This window comes from Oreochromis niloticus, linkage group LG15, assembly GCF_001858045.2.
Source record: "Oreochromis niloticus isolate F11D_XX linkage group LG15, O_niloticus_UMD_NMBU, whole genome shotgun sequence".
In the NCBI taxonomy this organism is placed as follows: domain Eukaryota; kingdom Metazoa; phylum Chordata; class Actinopteri; order Cichliformes; family Cichlidae; genus Oreochromis; species Oreochromis niloticus.
The window spans coordinates 31,496,722-31,513,948 of NC_031980.2; the positions used below are offsets into that span (position 1 = coordinate 31,496,722).

Below are 17,227 nucleotides of genomic sequence, written 5' to 3' on the forward strand. Positions count from 1 at the left end.
ATTTAAGGATTTCCTGTTGCTGCATCATTACAGCAAAAAAGAAGTTGATGACAGAAAACTGTTAACACTGCTAAATAGTGATGCAATTTTCGTGTAAATTTAAATGCAAACATTTTGTAATGCATCATGATAAACTCTGCATTAAAATCAATGTCACACAGGTGACTTATGTGAAAGCATTTGTCTCCAGAGCCTTTGCCTTGTCCAGGCAAAGTAAGAATTAAGTGAATGATTCCCATTCGTTTTTACCGCATTTTTTTTGTTACTGCAATCAGCTAAAGCAGGCTGTATTAACAAAAATAGTACCAACTATTAAGTATTAACGTTTATATTATTACTATTTTTATTCCAACATTGTTAGTCTCATAATAATAATAATTATCATTATGCCCTCCAGAATGTTCGCGTTTATGAAGCAAAAAGTAGTCCTATTATACATACACAGTTTAATTTGGGATATTGTTGTCAATACCGCTGTTTTGTCTGACAGTAATTTGATACCGGTAAACAAAGTAGTCGTGACTCTCTCAAAGCCAATCCCAACACAGTTAAAATCCACAGATAGCCAATGAAATCGCAGAGTCGTTTGAAATGAACGCTGTACTAACCAATCGAAAGCCTTCGCGCCTTCGAAGTCACTGGTGGGTTTTGCCCGAAGAGGGAGGGAGAACGAGTTCTACGTCAAACGTTAGCAAAGTTCGTTTTTAAAAATATTAAGCTTGATTTATTAATTCGTCGTCGTGATCGGGATATTTTAGCAGTTGTACTTACTGGAATTATTCGCACAATATTAAGGTAAGTCCGTCTTCCAATTGCATGTGTTGGCAATGCAAAAAGCAACTACTCTTTACGTTTCTCTTTGTTGGGAAACTGGGGCTTAGCCGAAGCTAACTCAAGCTGGTCGTATAACAGCGTTGTAGGCTTTGGCTAATTTCTGAAAGGTTATCTTGTTTCTGTTGGTTGAAGTGAAAACAACAACAACAACAAAAAAAATTAGTTGGACGAATTTGTTTTAACGTGTGGTGGTAACCTTGCTCTTCGATAGGTCAAGTTTTTATTAGAGTTTGTCGGTTTTGGTAAGCGGAACTGCGAGTTTAACTACCCACCTCTGTTCGGGCTACTCGCCAACAAGCAGATTAACGATAGGCAGTTCAGAAATTAGACGGTGCCCGCTAGTGAAAGAGAGTCTTTAATGGATCGTAACGCGAACGTTTAACTCAGTCGTAATTTCAGCTGCCTGTGTGTCCTTTTTATAAAGGGTTTGTTGCGTTATCGTCAGCGAGTTTAGCTTTGCCGAACTTATTCATACGTGCCCACGCATTGTTTCTATGGCGGGTGCTTTTGCTTTCTTCGCCAACAGTATTTGAATGCATGACGTTTTCCCTCCTTTCCTTTTCTGTCGCTTGTAGTTGCATCCGCGCTGTCTCGAAGCTAACTAAGCTAGCGTATTTCGTTAAAGAAACAGCTCCTGCACTTTGGCAATAACCATTATGTTATCCGAGGGTACGTGAAAAGTGTCGCTTACCCCGCTAGCCCAAGCGCAAAAACTGCAGTAAAAGCGCCGCTTTGACAAGTACTTCCAGTTATTCACATGTATGTCATATCTCACATACACATATGTATATAATTGTATAATGCATATATTTGAACGCAGTGAAAAAGGAGGAAAATGCATACAAAAGTGCGCCGTTTTTAACATTTGAAGCCACATGAGTGTGATCGTGATACGGTTTATACTCAGTATTTTTTATTTTATTTTTTTTACCAGTATAGGACTGTGTGAACTACAGTATATCTAAACACTGCAGTAACCTGACATTTGATGGCGCCTTAATAGTCCGAGTGAAGTTTGTGCTGCTGTGGGTTATCTGCCTTTCCTTTTATGTGGACCAAAATAAAACAATTCGGTTTGTCCTACTCCAGAGATGCTCGAGTACATACTGTTTGTCCTTTTAGATGACTTATCTAACTTTTTGGTGTGAGTTTGCCTCGTATGTTACATTTCAAATGGACTGCGTACCAGGTGGGGCAGTTTTCAGCACAAAGCTGAGGGGTGGATAGGGTGGCTGCCTGTCTTCTATTTTAAACCCCACCCACGTTATAGCCATATCCTTTCATCAGCCCAAAGGGGGGATCTGATGGGGAACTCTCCTCAGTCAGGAGACACCACATATCCCATATGGAAGCCTGCACGCGAGCCAGGAAAGCAGCATTGGGACATACTTTGGGTGTGTCCTGTTGTGAGATGGGGTGTTTGCACCGATGCTGTGGGTTTTTGTGTTTTTCCAAGATTGGATCAGTTAGCAGTGGAAATTTATCAGTCTTCCTCCTTTTCTGTTATAACGGTGGTGATTGGACAGTTGGAGGCTTTGTAAGTTAGTGGAGTTACTGTGTGATTATAAAGGCAAACAAGAGATTAATTGTCAAGTTGAAGAAAAAGTCTTTCATTGATGGGTACACCATGCTTAATTTCTGACGTTTGATGGTAGAAAGCACAACTTTAAAAGAGTTATTATATTTTGATATTTTATATTTTAATTTTCATTTCACTATAGTTTGACTTTTTGCTTTCAGTTAGATTCCTGGTGAATGTACTTGTTTCAAGTTAGTTTGTAATATTTGCAAAGGTTTTAATTCAGTCTTTATTAGTCTCACTTTTTAGTTTCAGATTCTAAGATCTAGGACATTCAGAACAATACAATAATATACCAATAGAGAAGCACATCCTACCTGCCATTTACTGGAGTATGGAATTTTAATTAGCATCACTGCTGACATCGGCTGTCATTGGGGTATTTTGTTTGAAACTGTTATCAGAACAGATCGGGATTAGAGCTTGAAACCAAAACTCTTCTTGAATGCTGTAAAGTCTTGCATTCCTGTCATGTAGTTGTTAAAGTGCTAATCTATCATTCTGTTGTAGAAATATATGTAATTTTCAACATTTCAGTACTAGACTATTGTCAAGCAAATGGTTAATGAGAAAGGGAAACCAGGATTTTAAAAAAAAAAGAAGTTTTTATTTATTTGCAATTGTAAAATATCTTGACTTCTAACAAAGGAAAATAACCAGGACTTTTTCCCTCCTTCCCTGAAGGGGTTTAATCGACCATCAAAATGCAGAGACTTCTGTTAATTAAGGTTATACTGGTGTGGGTTTTTTTGCTTACCTACATGAGTGGGCGAATGACACGCAGTAAGTGGCCCAGGGCAGGCTAGGATTTACCAGCCTAACCAGGTGAACTATAGTTGTGCCTCACTGAATGCTGTTTAAATTATAAATATAGCTGGAAATTTAAAACACTTTATTTCCATAAAATAAGTATTTAAACATTAGAAGTCACAGAGTTAAACTGCATTCTGATAATTTGCCCAAAGAGGTTATCATCAAAGGTAAACCAGTGAATACATGTTCAGGTCAAAAGTAGTAAATTCACTCATGAATACAGAGACAGTTGGTGTAAAATTCCTTGCCTGTTGCTGTGACTTGAATGGAGCGACTCACTAGGACAGACAGCTCTGGATAAACCTCACAGGGACAGACTTGTCAGCAATTCTGCAGTAGTGTGTTGGTTTTCTAGACACTGAGCCTCCCAGGTCACTGATGTTCTATAATGCTGACTTTGCCTGGCCCTCCTCTTTGTGTCCAGTGATGAGCACTCCTGTAGGATTTTGCCGTTCCGTAGTGTTAGTTAATACACGTTGTCAATTGTGAAATTGTAAACTGAATATCTATAACATCACTGGGTGGATAAATAGAGACACAGCTGAAATTCAAATAAAAATAAAAAAGACAGAAATGGTCTCTAATCATCATTTAAATTTACAGTATGGTTTATCACTTCTCATCTCTTTATAGGATAGGGTTACATTATGTAGCCGAGGAATCGCTTTCACAGGAAACAAGCTTGACAGTTGGTTGCCAAAAATGGCATTTAACCTCTGTATATGAGGATGACCTCAGAAAGCTGCTGCACCACCCCCGTTCTGCCAAGTTGGTTTCACACATCTGCCTCTGCCCCCCCCCCCCCAAAAAAAAAAAATCTGAAGTGAAGACAGAGTGGACTTTTTGTATTGCTGTGTAGTTTGAGGGTTTCCCCCTGGGGTTTTAGCCTTAACTGTGGATGTAGCCTTGTATTATGATGTCCTCAGGTTAGATATGTTTTGCCTTAATTCTTTTGAAGCATAAATCTTTGATGAGTGGCCACAGCAGGCTAGTTATCTCTGGTCAGGTTGTAGTTAGTGGAATTTTATTTTTCCTCCTCTAATTAAGTTCCTGTTTAGACTCACAGCTCTAAGCAACATGTTCTCCATGTTTGGTTTAAATATTTTCTCAATACAATTGCACTGTGCAGTTACATTATGAATTATATTTCCTGCAGTACTTTGCAAACATAGGCTGTATATAAAAGATGGTCTAAGCTTCTGGTGCAGAAAAGCCTCAAACCTGGATTCTTTGTAAATCCAGCAGGGGGCAGTGACTCTGTCTGGGCGAGAGAAGGAAATCAGTGGTTTTACAGAAGTTTGCTGTCACTTCAGTAGACACTTTAGTGCTGCGTTTATGGTTTTAAATGCTAGTTACAGGATTCATTGAATATATCAATTATTATATCAATTAATTATGTGAAAATATTCTGCTTCATAACAGGACCTCACTAACATGATGCTGCTGCTGCTGCTTCATTCTATGTTTGCAAAGTACATTCTGTTCAAGTTTTTGAGACCGTCGTCATACTGTGGTGCATCAGAGCAACTTAAGATGACTAGCGATATTTAAGATAAGTCACTACAGATTTATTGCCCGGCCACTGTTGCACTTTATCAAAAGTTCAAAGTTGCTGCCAAAGCTGTCTTAGTGAAAGTGAAAGCATGCTGTGCTTCAGTGGTACGAAAGGAGACAGAAGGGGCCGCCTGCAGTGATGAGGCCATTGTTTCAAATGATTGAGCCTTACTGTAAATACCAGTGGCAGGTTTAAATTGATTATTATTTAACAAGTTAGTCCTCCTCTGCTTTTCCTGATAGCTTGTGTCAGTCTGGTCGAGTCTCTTTGCCCCTCTTTCTTGTCCTCACTGTTTCACTTTCAGCCACTTTCTCCGCTGCTTGTTGTATTTCCTTCTGTACTGAACTCTTGCTCTGTTCTGATTCACTCCTTGTCAGGTCACTGAAGATGCCTACTGTGAAGTACCAGAAAGGGGACACTGTGATGGGCCGCTGGCCCGGCAGCAGCCTGTACTATCAGGTCAAGGTGCTGGGCTTTGATTCCAAAAGCCAGCTCTACACTGTCATCTACAAAGATGGTACAGAGCTGGAGCTCAAGGAGCAAGACATTAAGGTAGGACCAGAGTCACATGCTCTTGTGAACTGCAGCTGACTCTTCACTCGGTTTCACTGAGTGCTTTATTGTGAATTTATGTTATTTAAAAAAAAAAAAAAATTCAACGTTGAAGTCAGATCTGCACATTAACCACTGTGGGTGTAGGTTCAAACCATGAAGTGCTGATGCTTTAAATTGGTTATATTTTTGTTCTAAAGGAAAAATAAGAGAGAACTCAGACTGGATTGTTAATCAGTGATGTTACTGGTATGTAGTTATTAAGTCATGTAAAAGGGATCAATGTAGCTGTAATGTCTATAGCACTCTACTAATAGTTAAGGTGTAGAACTGTCACTGTCATGGGTATGGTCAGGAATATATTTCAACTGTAAGATGATGCTCTGTGAAAATTCAGCCTTAGTTTTTAATCTTTATCATTTAAAAAAAAATGTTGCAAACGTATAGCAGTCCCCATTCAGTTTTTTTCTCCCGCCGATTGTTCTTTTCCCTCAGAGTGTCAGTGGTTTCCAGACCCGCTCCCGTTCTCGCTCTCGTTCCCGCTCACCAGGCCGCCGTCGCAGCCGTTCACGCTCCCCGGCAAGGACCACACGTCGCTCGTCAGCTCGTACAGCGGCAGCCGTTGCTGCTACAGCAATCACAGAGAGTACACCGTCTTCTCGCAGGGATACCAGGCTGAAGGATACAGTGGAAGTGAGGCTCAGCCCTATGGTAAGTGCTTATGCTGCCTTGTCGTTGTCTGATTATAGAACATTGGTGATTGTCAAAAACATGATAAGGAGAAGCTGAAGAATGCCAGCAGAAAGCGTCTAAATGCAGGTAACTGTTATAATGAAGACATTATACTACATATAGAGAGTCTCTTCTTTAGTTACCTGACTATATCAGTGTCATATAGTCCCTTCTGTCTGTTCCACCTGTTCGCCTGACTACCATGGGACTCAGAGCCTTTAGTTGTTCTGCCTTGAGACTTTAGAATACACTTCCACCAGATTTCTGGACTAAACTCCCTCTCTCTACTTTTAAATCACATCTTAAAACCCATCTATTTAGAATTGCATACACTTCATCATGCCTCAGTCTTAGTCTGTTTTTACTTTAATTAGCTTTTATAGTTGTTTTTATTGTCTTTACCTTATGTTTTTAATTATTTTGTATTAATGTAAGGTGACCTTGAAGGTCTTGAAAGGCGCCTATAAATAAAATGTATCATTATTATTATTATATCAATCATTTGACTGCAATGCCATTTGCCAGTGAGTTGCTTAGACAGACATAGTCTTGTCAAAGTCACCCTTCATAAAACTTAACACCCATCAAACGATGTAATCAGTCAGAAATGTGTCCCCTTGGAATTGGAAATTGAAGAATTAAGAAGCAGAAAGCTAAGGACGCACCAAGTACTTCGTGAGACGCTTGCAACGATAAGAGTGAACTGTGAACTAGATCAGCGGTCCCCAACCTTTTTTGCGCCATGGACCAGTTTATGCCCGACAATATTTTCACGGACTGGCCTTTAAGGTGTCGCGGATAAATACAACAAAATAAAACTAGTACCGGTACCAAAAAAAAGAAGATTTATTCATAACACACGTGAAAAGACCCAGGAAAACCGAGTTAACGATAAAAACGATAACAAAATAACGCTGAAAACCGATTAAAAACTCTGAAAACCATTCATTTCACACCTGAGCCTCAACTCGCACGGCCCGGTACCAAACGACTCACGGACCGGTACCGGTCCAAGGCCCAGGGGTTGGGGACCGCTGAACTAGATGACAGTCCTCTCCACCCTCAGAGCAGCACTTTTCTAGATTTCTTTCATAAGGTCCTGGACCAATGAGTTCGTTCTTTTTTCTTTTTTTTCTTTTTTTCTCTTTTTTTTTTATAGTGGTTGTGTGCTTAATGAAGTTCTGCTATTTCACCTTGCCACATGAGTATATTATTTCACTTGTATGATGAAATAAATGATTTATTCATTTATATATTTCTTTTTTGTGGAGAGTGCTCCTTAGTTTGCCATAGCATGAGATTGTAGTGTGTACTGTGAATTCTTCTTGTGCATACAAAGGATGTGCAAAACTAGATGTGTAAACATTGCTGCCATTGCTAATGGCAGACAGATAAACACATTCTTTGTTTATTAATGTACAACATAATTTTCCAGTTCAAAGACATGCCACATGTAGCTGTATGCTGATTTTAGAAAACAGATTTGGGCAAATTATGCACCAGGGTGCGAAATACTAGAATGGAAATTCAGGTGCCACACATTTTAGTGACACTTAAAACATGATTTGGTTAACAAGGAATGTGATGTCTGGATTAATGCAAATGTTTGGGTTTTTTCTCCTCGTTTATACAACTGTAAATTTGTTGCCAGGAACATCCCTACCCAAAATACATTAAAAAAAAAAAAGTGTGTGCCATTAACTGTGAAATAGCCCACAGCTTTCTGGCAAGATCCAATCCATTATCAAATGTCCTAATTCATCAGTACCTTGTCCTTGTGGGGAAATTGTGAGTCATTCATTCTGGGGTTGACCATAACACAATCACAGTCCCTGTGTATGTTCCTCACATTGTTTTTTGTTTTGTTTTTGTCTCTGTCATTTCAATCAATCACCCTCCACTGTTTGCTGAGCAGGAACAGACAAAGGCAGCAGAGAACAGTAGCAACAATAAGCATGAAAAGAAAGAGGAGAATAACACTGCTAGCAAAGTGATTGAGGTGAGTTTTGTCTTGCAATTTAAAAAAAAAACAAAAAAAAAAACGTGTGAAAACTTTTATTTAAAAAGGTTCAGATGTCTCAAAATAAATGGCTCATAGAAGAACATTTGTGCAGACCACTCCAAGTGAAAAGGTTTTAAACAGGGATTAAAAAACAAAACTAAAAGGCTCTGAGGTAAGTTGCAGCTGATGGAATGTCATGATGCATGCACGTCGGGGGCCCATGTGTGTTTTCTAACTGAGGGGGGCTCCTCTCACAAGACTGTACTTCATTTAACCAGTCACATGTTGCACTAGCATGTGCTGCCTCTTTACTGTGCCTGTTTCTGACAGTCTGAAGTCCTGTGTGTAGTAATCCGTGCTGCATTTAAGTTAAGATATAAAACTTTTCCCTCTTTGACTTCTGAAAGTTTATTTGTTGTTTTTTGCCAAAAAAAGATGTTCTTTTCATAGCAGCAAACGGCAATGATCTTTATTGCCGTGGCTCTGTCACTGCGCCCCAGGGCGGCTGTGGCTACAATGTAGCTTGCTATCACCAGTGTGTGAATGTGTGTGTGAATGGGTGGATGACTGAACGTGTAAAGCGCTTTGGGGTCCGTAGGGACTAAGTAAAGCGCTATACAAATACAGGCCATTTACCATTTATTGGGCTAAGATACTTAATGTCCTAATTATTTCATTCATGTATTTTGTCAGTGTAGGTAGGAGTGTAGGCTTGCAGGTGTAGGCAAGTTTGTGTTGTGATATTTCGATACTAGTAACTGTTTCTTGTTCTATCTTGTTTCCTCTTTATGAGATGCAAATAGTTGGATTGCATTATCCTACTGATCGGCTGAAATTGTTATGCTTTTGCAATTCTAAATAACCCAAAATCTTATTCCAGAAGTCTGAAGCTAAGGTGGAGGCAGAGTCTGAGAAAAACCAAGGTCCTTATAATCTACGCCGTAGGAAGGCTGACGGAGATGCCAAACCAGCTGAAGCCAAACCAGATCAGCCAGAAAAAAAGGCTAAGGAGGCTGCAGCACCGTCCACTATCCCCTCCGCCCCACTCGACTTTGGAGGAAAGATAGGTAGGAGGCAGGAAATGCAGTTTCATGCCACAACCTCACTGCTGTGAGCTTGTACAGAACTCGTTGTATTTGTAATCAGTCAGTTAATTTTTTGTGTGTCTATCTATCGGAGCATGGTGGTAGAGATGCTGAGGGAAAGCTGAACCTGACCAAACTGATATTGTTAATATTCCTGCTGTTTCTTCTCTTGCCTACAGGAGCGTACTTCTGGCTGCTCTTCTTGCCAGCCTGGGTTCTCTTTGTAATACTTCAAGGCAACCTAGCGGACCCCAGTCTGATCAATGCCCCCCCTCCTCTGCCTCCACTTGACACCTTCTGGGATGCCCAGGCTCTTGGCTTTGTCATCCTCTGGATCTTGTTTCAGGCACTGCTTTACATCCTGCCAGTTGGAAAAGTGAGTGAGACGATCTGGAATTTGTAAATACAAAGATAAATTTGTGAGAAGTGTAGTCATGCACGAATGGGGTTTGGGTTCCCTCCTCCTGTGTAATACCAGCACAGGCAGACTAATAAAATGCTGGCTAACTCTCTTTATGAACAAGAGTGGGAAACATCCACCTGAGCTGGATTGTTTGTTTGTGTGTTTGTTTGTTTGTTTGTTTGTTCTGGCATTAGCCAGAAATTGGATTAAAGGTCAGGAGTGACCCTTACAGAGTTGTTTCACAGAACATAGGGAAGCTCTTGGGTTTTTTTTCCATCCATCAAGGAGTGTGCTGCTTTGCATCCTACACTAACTGTGCTTACTCTCTCCTCACTGAGTGGCTAAATCACATCCACATGATATATTCCTTTAAACAGCTTTTCAGTCTAAAAAGCACTTTGTCAGAATCTACATCCTTAGGTGATGTTTGGCTTTCAACTTCAATCTCTCATTCTTCTTCCAAGTTGCTCCACTAAAGTGCTGCTGGTGTTTGTCTCTTTTTCTCTAGCTGAGTGACGGCATGCCACTGAGGTCTGGAATGAGGCTGAAGTACAGAACCAATGGTGAGTCTGTGTGAAGCAACTCCCAATAAGAACATAGTACTAAGTCACGTCCCTGACGATCACTCATTTGTAACTGTAGCTTCATCTGGACCGATAAATGTCTCTGTCCTTTTTGTTTTTGTTTTGTTTTTTTGGTGCACTATTTACAGCAACTACTAAAGTCATTTATTTGTGTCATGATATTTATTATTATTCTTATTATTATTATTCTAGTTGTGGTGTTCAGTATATTTTTTTTCATCCTCTGTGTGTACCTCCAGGTTTTTTTGCCATAGTGGTGAGTGCTATAGTGGTGGCAGTAGCAGTACACCAGGGCGCTGATCTCACCTACATCCACAGCCACTTCCTGCAGCTGGCGACTGCCACCTTCATCATCTCTGTCCTGCTCAGCATCTACCTGTATGTCCGCTCTCGCTATGGTGCCTCAGAAGAGCTGGCACTGGGGGGAAACTCAGGTAAGAAACTTGCGTACATTCTGTTGTGCCCCTTCATCTGTTTAATTTGCCAGTTTATGTAAATCGGCAGATTTTGAGTTTGCTTCTGTCTTTTCTCCAGGCAATGTGGTTTATGACTTTTTTAAAGGACGTGAACTTAATCCCCGCATCAAAAACTTTGATCTGAAATTCTTCTGTGAGATGCGCCCTGGACTCATTGGCTGGGTGGGTTGTCTTTGTTTCATTAGTTTTGCTTCATCTGTTTAAAAGGAGTCTGAAGCACACATTGCGCTCTCTGCTGGCCATCCAGGGAAATAATTTTTAAATTTAAGTAATCTGATATGAACTAAAAGAGTTCCTTGTGTCTGTCTGCTGCTGTGGGTTAAATTAGACCATCAGTTTAGATTTGATTTGAAGAAGAAAGACATTCCTTCTATATAGAGCCGAATATCTTTGAATCTTTTAAATGTAATTTTTTTTTTTTAAGTTTAGGTTAGGATGGTTAGGGAAAGTGATAGAAATGTACTACTGACTAAGGAAAGTGTGTTAAGAAGATGGAATGAGTCCTTTTGAGGAGTTCATGAATAAAGAAAATGAGACATAAGAGGACCGATAAAGGACAGTTAGTGAATGAGGAAGTGAGGGCAGCTATAAAGAGCACGAGGAGTGGAAAGATCGTTAATCTTGATGACACTTATGGAGGTATGAGGTGAGATGGGTAGGGAGAGACAGAGCAGTGGACTTTTGTGGTTTCTCACATGAAATCATGGCACGTGACTCAAAGTTGTTGGGCGTGTTAGATGTGTAGCAACCACTGGTTGGTAGGAAAACTGGTATTATATTGTATCTCAGGTGTATCCCTGACTGGTCACACCTGTGTGAATAGGGCCTTATTCATGTCATCCTTTGTTACATGTCCAAAATGGCAGACAAGTTAATGTCACTTGGTTGGTGGTCATGTGTCTATAAAACCTTGATAGTTTAAAGTATGTTGCTTTGATGCTGCCTCTGCATTAGGTTTTCCCCCACACTTTGACATTTTTTGCTTTCTTCACAAATGGCAGTTCTGCGTTACAGGTGATCAGGAATCTTTCCTAATAATTTTAGTTCTGTGTGTTTTATGCGTTCAGTGTTTGATCAACTTTGCCATGGCGTTGGCTGAGATGAAGAAGCACAATCTCGATGCTCCATCATATGCCATGATCCTAGTGAACCTGTTCCAGCTGCTCTATGTGGTGGACGGCCTCTGGAATGAGGTAAGCTCAGCAGAGTATTTTTCTATGCCAATTTTACATGAAGTAACTGGTCAGGTTCACAGGTTGTAAACTTGCTAGTCTATCTGTTGTTCAGACCAAATGAATGATGGATTAATGTGTTTGTTTCCCAGGAGGCTATTCTGACCACCATGGACTTGATGCATGATGGTTTTGGCTTCATGTTGGCTTTTGGTGATCTGGTGTGGGTTCCTTTTACGTACACCTTGCAAGCGTATTACCTGGTCCTCCATCCCAACGCCCTGAGCCTGCCAGCAGTCACAGCCATCATCACACTCAAATGTGAGGCAGAACATGAAACTGAATTCACTCACCCTCTTCATATGTTTTTGATATTTTGCTGAGTCATTCTGGTGTTTGATGTGTCCTTTCTCACTCTGTATTTCAGTGATTGGGTTCTATATCTTCAGAAAATCCAACTCTGAGAAGAATGCCTTCAGGAGAAACCCATCCGACCCTAAACTGTCCCGTAAGTTCTCCTGTGGGCTTATCCCAAATTAAGTCTTGGTTATGCAACAGGCTCATTTTTCTTTTCCTGATGAACATTCTTTATTGGCCTCTGAGGTAATAGTACTGAGATTAAATAGTCCACTAAATACACATTTTTTATTAACCCCTCAGCTGTTGAAGGCTGATGGGGTTCTATTGCCGACATGGTACCCAGTCCTTTTTTTCATTCAGTTTACTGAATGAATACTCAATACTCATCAGTCTAAACAGCAATCTGATGCAATGTTAGAATGGCCTAAATCTTAATTATCAACATTACATAAATAGAAAATGAAACACAAATGAGTTATTGCATGTTTCTCGGGAACATGTTGGTGCTCTTCAGTCATCTTTTTATTCTTGTCTCTCCAGATTTGAAAACGATCCCTACAGCTACAGGTAAAAGTCTGCTGGTCTCTGGCTGGTGGGGAGTGGTCCGCCACCCTAACTATTTGGGAGACCTCATCATGGCTCTGGCCTGGTCCCTACCCTGTGGTGAGTTTGCTTGGCATTTACAGTTAATGTAATAAAGAATGTAGGATGCTAAATGCAAAACAAGTCGAGGAGCAGGACAGGCAGAGGAGTTTGTAGCAGCACAGAGCACCCTATTATTTTTAAGTTCATGTTATTTTTATATAGCACCAAATCAAAACAAGTCGTCTTAAGGTGCTTTATATTGTAAGGTAAAGACCCAACAATAAAACAGAAAACGCCAACAATCAGTCAGCCCCCCTGTGAGCCAGCACTTTGGTGACAATAGGAAGGAAGCAGTCCCTTTTAACAGGAAGAAACCTCCTGCAGAACCAGGCCCAGAGTAGAGCAGGGCGATATGACCAAAAATATTTATCACGATATACATTTGAAAATTTGCGATAACGGTATAACTGACGATATAATTGACACTAGACAAAATACTTTACAACTCCACAACTTTATTAGTGCAAAAAACCCATCAATGTATTTTCACTTAAACAAGCAGCTGTTTTTTATGTGCATTAAAGTTATATAAAAATGTAACAGTGCAAATTCCTTGCGGACAGTTTAACCAAAAGGCATTTCCAGTGGAAATTGTCCGACATATCCTCAGCATAACCATGTATAATATCCACAAAACTTAAAAAGAGGTTATACACACACAATATGGTAATATTATGTTGAAGCACAGTACGTATCACTCCGCGAGGCTCCTGCCTACGATAGCCGTAATGCTCCGAGTCCGACAATCCATCAAGCGGTGTGGGTTGGTAGCTTAGCAAAGTCGTACTAAAACATTTGACAGATTTTCGAGCGCCGTGTACCACATAAAATTGTTTCGAGGTCAGTAAACACAACCAGAATTCATACATAAGGCACACAGGATTATAAAGGGCACTGTCAATTTGCAGAAAAATCAAAGGATTGATTTTAAGTGTGCCGTATTTTCCAAACAACACGGTAATAACGACGGCCCGCTAGCATGCTCTACCAAAAATAGTGCTTTGTTGTGTATCTAATGGACGAAAGCTAAACCAGTTCCACACCACTGAAGTTGCAGCATTTTTACAAACCAATTCTGGTTCATCCGTTTCATTTAACGATCCACTTTCGCTCTTCTCATTCTGCTTCGCCGCCATGTGCGTATGTAAACCTAGGCACTGCGCATGCGTGTTTTACCCACATTCTATCGCGATATTTCATTTTCCTATCATTGCCCAAAATTACACCGGTATTACCGTGAACGGTATGATATAGCCCAGCCCTAGCCCAGAGAGGGGCGACCATTGTGTGGGTATGATCGGTAAACTGATGGTAAACTGCAGCTCCTTCACATAGTGGGCTGTCAGTAAATTTGATTACATATTTGTTTTGCAACAATCCCACTAATAATTTTTAAGTGGGAAAACAAAGCAGCTCCACTGCCATCCATTTTTACTTCCTGCACCACAGAGTTCAAAGCTTTACCCATGTATCTGGTAGCTCTGTCAGTGTTTTTTCTCTTGAAGAAGACTTCATTTTTTCATGAACCCACTCGTGACATCAAATATCTATTCAGTAGTTTTAAAATTCTGTGTTTATTATTTATTTCAGTTGTTCATTTTATGATGTGTACAAAAGGAAAATCTCATGTTGAAATTAATGTACCCATGTAAGTAGTTCAGCCTCTCATTGTGTTGGTTTGCCCTCTGGTGAACATAATGTGATGTTTGGTACTAGTTTGAATCCTCACAGGGAGCTAACTAAAACTAAACTAAACAGCATATTGCCATGGTCTAATCTGGTTTAAAGACTCAATTCTGCTCCAAAAGTTTTATAACTTTTCCTGGAAGTTGTAGTTAATCTGTGAATGTTTCCATTAGGGCTGCTCAATTAATCGAATTTTAATCTAGATTACGATCTGGGCTTTCAACAATCATTAAAAATGACTGAGGCGATTATTAGCACCTCTCTCGCGCTGCTCCGTGTGGCAAATTGAGCGCACCTCTCTGCATTTCGAACACGCGTCACAACAATTAAGAGGACCCGAGGGAAGCTCGGAAAGCTAAGCAGAAGTTATTTGTAGAGGAGAGGATAATGGCTGCTGAAGAAAGAATGCCGTTGGTTGAAAAGAGAGGTAAAACGACTTCAGTGGTGTGGAAACATTATGGGTTCGCGGAGTCAGACGTGGATCAAATATTGCGCAGTATTTTCAAGTTCACTAAACATAGATGTTTACATTTTTCATTTATTTTTTATATTGCAAACATTTCCACTGTAATCAGTATTTGCACACTATTTAATATTATTTTTTGACAATCTTTGAAGCCATTATTCAATACATTGTTATTGTTAAATAAATATGGTCAAATAATCGAGATCTCAATTTCAGTGAAAATAATCGTGATTATCATTTTTGCCATAATCGAGCAGCCCTAGTTTCCATTTGTCATGAGTGTCTCTCTGATGTTTCTGATATTAACTTGGAAAAAAATGTTCTGGAGTACAGTCGGGCTAAAGCGATGTGGGCCTTGTTTTTTTCCCTGCAGGTTTCAGCCACCTCCTGCCGTGGTACTACATGATCTACTTCATCATCCTGCTCGTACACCGAGACTCACGTGACATGAGCGATTGCAGGAGGAAGTATGGCTCGGCGTGGGACGAGTACTGCAGAACTGTCCGCTACCGGATCATCCCCCGCGTCTACTGAGGAAATCGACCCTGGACACTCAGAGCTGAGGACATTATTTTTGTCTGTTTTCAAACCAGTATAAACAGCTGTGTGAAGGCTCCCAAAATATGAATGACCGATTTGACCTTTTGTACTTTTGATTGCTTAATTCTGAACTGAAGGAGCACTGAATTTTTTGGTGATCATGATATTATGGACTTCTTGAAAATTGCCTTTTTTATAATTAAAAAAAATTAAAATGTATACATAAAAGTTTACAAAATGAGGGGAAAAAATGAAACACCTCTGCTAGGAATGTCTTGTTAGGATGTATATTTTTGTATATACATATTTTGTTTTTATACTTAAAGAATAACACACCACACGCTTATGTTTTTGGTACATGTTACCGTGCCCCAATTCTAAAAATATTACAGCATCAGCTTGGCTAATATGGATGATTTTGTAAGTATGGCTTCCTGTTAGGAATTCTGTGGCTTATGCATATTGTGAAGGATGGGATGGAAAAATGCTACCCTCTCTGATAAGCTGTACAGTGGAACTATGACTCGGTGTTTCTTCTCAGGACCAGGGATGTTGTCAGAAAGTCAGATTAGAAAAGTTTTGTCTTAATTTTGATGTGAATACTTTTATAGAGAGATCTAGTTTTGATTTGAAATTGTAAAAATGATATTAGAGGCTTTGGGGAAAATGCACTAATGTGTTAAAGCATTTTTTTTTTCTTTCTTTTTGCGTGATCACTTCCAAAGTGTTTAAATTTGGCTTTGCTACCTCAGATTCACTCACTGTCCACTTCTTCCTCCTTGGTGCTCTCTGGGAGGCAGTGTGTGTAATTATGAGTGTAATGTCACAGCTACATGACATAAACTTGTGAATATGTAATTTTCTAATATGAACATGTGGCAAGTCTCCACATCACAGGTGATGGAACTTTGTGTTTTTTTTCACCTCCCCACATATTCCACAGTTATTTCTAGATGTTTTCCTCATCGTGTTCTGGGTGATGATTTCCCTGCAGTGTCACATCAATTTGGTGTTTTTATCTTTTCAAGCTTTAACTTGCCAGGTCAGCTGACAGTGGCCATTTAGTGAAGTTTATACTGTGACAACATGAGGAGCAGTCGACTGTGTAGGCATTTGTAACCTGTGCATTTTCAAATCCAAATTAAGTATTTTTATGCCCGTGCAACTGTAGGCAATAATACAAGTAGCAAGATAACTCCATTAGGTAGCTTTTTTTTTTTAATGCTGTTCTGACTGAATACCATGTAAATATTTTTTTTAAATCATGTTTTAATTAAAGTAAGTAAAAGTAGTAATGCCAGTAATGTTTCTCATTAGATATTTAATGTTGCTTTTTAATTTTGACCACTGTAGATGTTTCCACACTTAGATCTGCCATGGTTCTAGACAAAATTCAGAATTGATTAAAGCATTTTAGAAAGGTGTTTATACTCTTCACCTGATAAGAGAGGGGAAAACAATTAAGTCTGATCCTTGAGATGTTGACCATTCTCTTTGCTCCAGCACCCATTGTGGTAACACAAAACTTGTTTGCTTTGACTGTGACTGGTGAGCAATACTTTGGATGTATTTTGATATATGACAGCAATAAATAAGGATATTAACTAGTCCAGGAGGCTGCCTATCAGTTCTGTGACAGCAACTGGACAAAGCTAACCTGTACAAATGTTGCAGCATGAAATAAAGAATTACAGTATTTCATTTTCCCGTCTGTATTTATTTAATTTGAAAAGGGGGCATCTG

The 17,227-nt window shown here is 39.7% G+C and overlaps 1 protein-coding gene across 1 annotated transcript; it reads left to right on the forward strand.

The window, feature by feature from the left end:
* Positions 1-628: 628 nt before the first annotated feature.
* On the forward strand, positions 629-17,185 carry lbr (lamin B receptor). Its single transcript, XM_003453026.4, has 14 exons — positions 629-795; positions 5,159-5,333; positions 5,829-6,044; positions 7,981-8,064; positions 8,948-9,134; positions 9,332-9,528; positions 10,064-10,118; positions 10,379-10,573; positions 10,674-10,777; positions 11,683-11,808; positions 11,940-12,108; positions 12,215-12,295; positions 12,688-12,810; positions 15,318-17,185. Exons 2-14 carry the CDS (start codon positions 5,169-5,171, stop codon positions 15,476-15,478), a joined length of 1,863 nt encoding a protein of 620 aa, XP_003453074.1. The 5' UTR covers positions 629-795; positions 5,159-5,168; the 3' UTR covers positions 15,479-17,185.
* Positions 17,186-17,227: the final 42 nt, after the last annotated feature.